Here is a 7,190-nt window from a genome sequence, read left to right as displayed (position 1 = left end):
TAATGCTCATTTTCTCTCCTAATTCCTCCTCTCCTCTCCTCTCCTCTCCTCTCCTCTCCTCTCTCTCCTCTCCTCTCTTCTCCTCTCCTCTCCTCTCCTCTCCTCTCTTCTCCTCTCCTCTCTTCTCCTCTCCTCTCTCCTTTCCTCTCCTCTCCTCTCCTCTCCTCTCCTCTCCTCTCCTCTCCTCTCCTCTCCTCCTTCATCATGTTCTTTCAGTCTGTGTGATGAGAACTTGCTCTCTGACTGATGATCACTGTGCACTCTCTGCTCTGCACTTTGCATTCATGAGGCTGTTTTATCAAGTTCAGGAAAAATGCTCTCAGGTCAGTTCCAATTAAAGAGAAACATGATGCCAGTCTGATTCATAAAGCAACAAAAAGCTACAAATCGTCCAGTTTGTACGCTGTAAGAGAAATATTTGTTTTCAGTAGTGTGAAGAGTGTGAGGAAGAATAGTTTTTGCTCTGCGGCTGAATTTGCTGTGATAAAAATTCTCTTGCTGTTGTTGCTGTTGCTTTGATAAAACTTAATGGGTCTTTTAAAGTTATTATAGTTTTTGTAAAGGTTGATGTGCTTGTTCATAATTACAGTTCATGATAGAATCAATCGTTTTTCAATTAGAGTTCATCTTTGCATTTTTGTAACCATGAAAACAAAGAGCAGGCTCAGGCTCATTGGTAGCTCGGACCATCACAGGGCTGCCTTTGCTTTTCAGTGAACGTCCTCCGAACACATGAAAAACACAGTTCAACAGTGGCTCTGACTGGACTCTGTAGCTATGATGAGGTTTTTTTTTTAGGGAAGGTGATCGAAAAGGTCTCCATGGTTATGTTTAGCTTGGTGTTTGATTTGGTTGGAGAAACATTTGACCAATCAGAGCAGAGTGGGCGTTGTGTCCTCATCCTCCTATATAGCTAGCTACCAGCTCACAGTAGCTACAGACAAGGATGTAGAGAGACAGACAGACAGATTTTGGTGACATCATGCGGTAATGTGGGATCATGGGAGTTGTTGTGTTCCCCACCATTGCAGTCAGCTTCTCCTGGTTTGGATTCCTTCAGTGTCTGAATTATCCACAGAGGTGTCCTCCTCTCCACAACAAACAGGCCAGGAACAGAATGAAGTGGCTATTCGTTCTGATTATCTCATGATTTGCATGTGTTCACACAAGATGGTGACTCACAGTAGCATTACATTTCAGAAAAATACAAGGTTCACAGTCATAATTACTACTTGGATGTTGATGTTCACTGTATTTACAATGGTCAGACCATCTGTAAAGAAACTGGCTGTCAATCTAATTTCTATTGTTACCTAAATAACAGTTTTCACTGGGGGACACAGAAAAGGCATCATGGGAATTATGCCATTCTGTGAAGTTGTTGTTGCATGTGCTTGCACTGCACGAGTACTGCATGGGGGCAAAACACTTTTATTTATACACCAGCCTCATGAGGACTCAGCACACTTGTGGGGATAATGAGCAGGTCGCCACAATGTAAACCAATCAGGGTAATAGAGCATAGGGTTGACAATGGCCTCAAAACATCCTGGGTAATGTAACCACGAATTATTATTATTATTAATAATAATAATAATAATAATAATAATAATAATAATAATCAATAGTGTCCTCACAAGTGACTTAAACAAGATGGTGTGTGTGTGTGTGTGTGTGTGTGTGTGTGTGGGTGGGTGTGGGTATGTGTGTGTGTGTGTGTGTGTGTGTGTGTGTGTGTGTGTGCAGCTGCTGCAGGCAGTATTGTGATCCACACATGAACAGGCAGCAGCAACTTATATAAGACACACAATCCAGATTCACATCAACGTCCCGTGGCCTCTGATCTGTGTGATCACACAGGAACCTGCATCCAGCTGCAGCTTGTCCCACGATTCAAGAGTCAAACTGAAGCTTAACTAATGTTATTAAACACAAAGAGGAAGTTTCCCTTTGTGTCAGAGGTAAAGTGTTCTGGCTCTTTATGTGCTGAGCTAACACAGAAAGCTGAAACTGATTCAAACCAGCATGAAAACAAAACACCAAAAACACAAACTGCAAGGAAAATCACACTCCAAACTGCATTTACTTTTCTCTCTCCTGGGCAGATGAAAAGTCTGAATGAGGATTCCTCTCTTGACAGGAATTTACAACTCTTTGGATTTGGAAACTTGTTCAAAATGGCATTTTAAATTTTAAAATATATGAGACAGGAATGAAAAAATAAACAGAACTTGTCCGTCAAAAGTTTTTTTTAAAAGAAAACTACAGTGTTTATTCTCTAAAATATAATTTAAAATGTGTTAAAAGATACAAAACATGCTTATGAAATATCCCTTTTTCTAGAAATTAAAGGAACAAAATAACTAGGTAGCAGAAAGAAAATGACCTTCTTTAGGGTCCACTGTTTGATACAAAGTGTACCACACCTTAGAGGTGCCAGCTCTGAACCACAGCGTTCCTGGTTCGAGTCCAGCTGGGAAAACAAACACTGTGCTCAGCTGTCTGTCATGAGGGACAGAAAGGCTGCTTCATGTTTTTATGATGTTTATAAGAACAGTGTGGTGAGTTGTCTGTAAGTAAACAATTTAGCATTGAATTGGTTGAAATCATATTTACAAGATAAGGAATTCTTTGTGTTGGTTGGTAATTATGAATCAGAGCGAGTTCCTGTTCTATTCAACATCTACATGCTCAGATTATGGAATATTATATAATCTCTTACCATGGTTATGCAGAGGAGACACAACTCTAGATAACAATGTAACCAGGTGACTACAGTCCTTTACAGGTGCATTGAACAAATCAAAGAGTGGATGTTCCAGAACACAAGACTGAAATTACTGTTTTTAAGATTAAAAGTCAGTGCTCACCTTGTCTCCATGACACTAAAATCTACAAATCTTGTGGACTTGGACCTAAATTTCAACAGTCACATAAAGACAATTAGAAAATCAGCCTTCAGACTGAATAACTAGAATATTGTGTTGGTGTCTTCACAGGTCTTAGTAAAAAAAAATCAACCAGACACCAAAACCTGCAGCTTGTCCAGAGTCCTCACTAATACAGAGACAGTGGAGCACATCACACCTTAAATCACTGCTCTGGCTTTCTGTGCGGCAAAGGAAAAAATTAAAAATCAGATTATTCGTATATAAAGCACTAAATGCTGCGGATCTACTTGTATATGCTCTGAAGCATCCAGAGCCCTCAGGGGATCTGGGACAGGTTCACTCAGTGTTCCCAGAATCACAACCGAGCCAGGTGAAGAAGCTCCTCTGCTCCTCACCTGTGGAACAAGCTTCCTGAACACCTGAGATCTGCTGAAACTATCAGCTCATTTACATCAGGGCTGATTGTTTGCTGCAGCCTTCCAATACATTACATATATAACCTCTTTAATCTTTAAGTGTTTATTAGCTTGTTTTTGCTTTTGTTTGTTTTTATTATCTTTTAAATTAAATTTTAACATCTTCATGTTGTATTTTTAATGTTTTTAATTAATGTATGCCTCAGTAAAGCACCTTCAATTGCCTTGTTTTTATTGTCTTTTAAATGCAATTTTAATGTTGCAGTAATGTCCATTTTTTAAATGTATTTCTATGCTTTTGTGAAGCACTTTGAATTGCCTCCTATCTGAATGGTGCTATAAATAAACTTGCCTTCATAGATATAGGGATAAAAAAATGTATGTTCAAAGTATCAACCAACCAACTGAGCCTCCTGTGATGCTTACTAATTTGCTACCTGTTTGTTGCTTGTTTAATCCATACAGTACATCTCTGGGGATTAATAATGTTATCTAATCTAATCAAAATATGTGCACTGTAAATACTTCCGGACACCTGCCAGACAAAGAAATACTGTGAAGTTGACAGGTTAGCAGCACGGAAGGATGGATAAAGATTTTTTATTCTATTGTTTATGTCTCTGACGAAGCAGTGATCTCCCCGAAAAATACGTAATCCCTTCTCAAACACTGTGATCAGCGGACACTTTGGTTTCCCTGAAGGTCTAAACACTGTGTGAAGAGGCTCAGATGTGGGTGGCAAGAGTAACAGAATGAAAATCTTCTCATTTAATTGTTTAAACCTGTTGAAAGTCAACTGTAAATCAGAACAACATCAATGCAGAGAAGCAAAAACCTCTCTTTATTGAATTCCTGACATTCCTGCAGACCCCACAAGCCCCCACAGCCATGGAGACAACGACGTAGCCATGCATTAGCTTCAGATAATAAATGAACGAGTGTTTTCAGTGTGAGAGCAGAGTGAGGCCGGCAGTCAGCAGGGTCGTGTTTTTTCACGGCTTCGGGCTGTTTGTTATTGAAGTGAATCTGATCAGACAGGAAACGGCGTGTGTCCTAAACACAGCGGGCTGGACACTGCCCGTCCACACTGTCCCCGTCTCTCTGTCTCTCTGCCTGACTTTCATCTGTCCTCCTGCTGTTGAGAGTCTAACGCTTTCTCTTTCACACATCCGCACCTGCTGAGTCTCACTTCTCTTCCTATTCCATTTTTGTCTTTATTATTCTCTTCTTCTTGTCGACCTGAAAAACCTTCACTGTCAGCTTACCTCCTCTTCTGCGTCTCCCCTGCTGCTACTGTCTCTTTTGTAATACTAACAGCAGTTTTAGTTTTAGGTGATGTAGATGTACAACTAGCTGCTTTAGCAATGTTTGTAACAGTAGCACTTGTAGTAATCATAAGTGTAATGGTGGTATTTACTGTATTTGATGATTCTGATAATAGTATTAGCAAATAAAGCAGTAGCAGCAGTGACATTAGCAGTAGTACTACTACAGTATGTAGGGTTTTCATTGTAGTGTAACTTTGTGTATTTGCTGTTGGTCAAGTGGTTGAGTGAGGTAATAACACAGTTCATTTCAACCGAGTTCATTTCAACACTTGTGTCACTTGTGTTTCAACAATGTGTCTATATAAGCAAACACCACACTTCACTTCACTACAGCCACACTACAATTTAGGTCACCTCAGTTCAGCACTGTTTAGTGCCTTTTTTTGCACATTGTATGTATGTATATATATCATCATTAACCCGTCGCCCTCTTGTCTCCCTCCAGGTCCGCTGAAGGTGGTCGTCCCTACAGAGTCTGTCTCCTCATACCTGGGCGACACAGCCTTGCTGCGCTGTGAGGTGTCTGGCGACCCGACGCCCATCATCCGCTGGCAGAAAAACCGAGAGGACCTGCCGATGATCTTTGACCCTGACTCCCGCCTGGTGGTGCTGCCATCCGGCTCGCTACAGGTCAGCCGTGTCCAGCCTCCGGACTCAGCCACATACCGCTGTCTGGCCGACAACCCCGGCAGCACCAGGACGGGGACGGACGCCGAGCTCCGAGTGCTCCCAGGTGAAAGAGATGAAAAGTGATGTAAACACATGGCTTCTCGGTTGATTGATCTATTGGGCACCACACAAGTTCATTAGAAATCCATGTTTTCAATCAATTTATTTATTTAGCAATAAGTCTACCAGAGCTACTGAGCCTCAAATAGTTTCATTCATCTATGAGATAAAACTGAGATTTTCATGATGGTTGATTTTTCTGCCTGATGAACTTGGAATTTCTAGTGTGGAATATGAAACATAATTAAATATTATTTGTTTGATCCTCCTTTAAACATTGACTGATTTTATTTCCAGTCATGTTGCAGTGAAGTACTGCACCAGCAGTTTACTTAATAGTGAGTTATGTTTTTCCTGCAGTCATCATTTTGTCAGGTAGTAATTTCTGTTCATTTCCTCACAGACACTGCACATCTGATTTTAAAATAAAATGAGATGTAATGATATATAGAGTGTAAAATGTGATTTAATAATATGCCTGTGGGCCGAGAGGAAGCACCTTCTCCTCAGTCTGCAGGGAGTCTGTCAGCAGCTGATGTTCCATACGCTCCACACCATCCAATTACATGAGTCCATACAGCAGCCACTTAATCACTCAGATTACAGCTCAGGTTAGCTCGCTCTCTTCTGGCTAAACACCACTTTGATTCAGGCTCACCAAGTGTTTCTGTGCTTGCTTGCTCAGCGGGGTGTCCCCGGAGCCCAGGAGTTGACCTTCAGCAGGATAATCATGTACTTTATATTTCAACCCCCCACAACATGCACACACACACACACACACACACACACTGACAATGCTTTAACCCGCAGCAGTTAATCCAAATCTGACCAAGCAGCCCAAAAGCAAAATTTAGGAAAAAAGCTCAAATCTCAGTTATTGTTCAATCTCAAAACTCACCAATACTGTCTAGTACACATAATGAACCAGCACATTTATAATAATACAAAGCTAAGGCCTGACATAGTCTTGTGGTCTAGGAGTAGAATGAAAGTATATTTCATAGAGCTGACTGTTCCGTGGGAGGCCTTAGTTGAAGAAGCATATGAAAGGAAAAAGCTCAGGTATGCAGAGTTGGGGGCAGAAGCAGAGCAGCGAGGATGGAAAGTTAGGATTTGTCCAGTGGAAGTAGGATGTAGAGGATTTCTAGCAAGGTCTGTTGTCTCTTTGGTAAGGGAGTTAGGAGCAAGTGGACAGAGTGTGAGGAAAATTGTAAAGGACATGTCAGATGAGGCAGCAAGATCCAGTCAGTGGATTTGGATGAGAAGAAGTAATGGTAGCTGGGGGCCCAGCAGGGGGAGCACTTAGGATAGATAGACCCCTAGGAGAAGCAAGGAAGAAATCCAGGAAGAAGAAGTGTTTTTAAGTGGGGGTGTGGCCTGTGTGAGCGTCTTTGAGACCATGCGGTTAGTCCAGGTGAGGTGGCCTGTATTGTTTGCTTGTATTGAATTGGTTTGTAGTGTGTCTTTGGCTGTTTAGGTGAGTTTGTTTGTTTTAGGTGAGTTGCATGGTGTGGTGTTGGAGAGTAGGGGGGGTGTAGAGCACAGCCTAATCCGGCGGGGGAGAGCCAGCCCAAAAAGGCACCTCTTCCTGACTCTACCTCCCTCATTGTCTTGGAGAGTGGGGGAGTAGGGGGGGTAGAGCACAGCCTAATCCGGCGGGGGAGAGTTTAGCTCAAAAAGGCTTCTCTCCTTGACTCTACCTCCCTCCTTCAAAATGGCCGCCACTTTCTCCAACTGTTTAGGGGAGTTTGTTTGCTTAATCTGCTAGTGTGTTTTGTCAGAGTTGATGATGGTGTTGTTTGTGGTAGCATAGGCAAGATAAAGAA

The 7,190-nt window shown here is 41.8% G+C and overlaps 1 protein-coding gene across 1 annotated transcript in view; it reads left to right on the top strand.

The window, feature by feature from the left end:
• dcc (DCC netrin 1 receptor) overlaps positions 1 to 7,190 on the top strand; it is a 211,243-nt gene that overhangs the window by 6,631 nt on the left and 197,422 nt on the right. The window contains exon 2 of the mRNA XM_087171665.1: positions 5,081 to 5,368. Within this exon, the coding sequence (XP_087027791.1) occupies positions 5,081 to 5,368 (288 nt within the window). The remainder of the gene's footprint in view (positions 1 to 5,080; positions 5,369 to 7,190) is intronic.

This window comes from Seriola lalandi, unplaced genomic scaffold, assembly GCF_002814215.2.
Source record: "Seriola lalandi dorsalis isolate HSWRI2012SDOR001 ecotype SW California unplaced genomic scaffold, Sedor1 jcf7180002054939, whole genome shotgun sequence".
Taxonomy (NCBI): domain Eukaryota; kingdom Metazoa; phylum Chordata; class Actinopteri; order Carangiformes; family Carangidae; genus Seriola; species Seriola lalandi.
The sequence above is the reverse complement of the archived record's forward strand: the minus strand, read 5'-3'. Positions and strand labels throughout refer to the sequence as shown.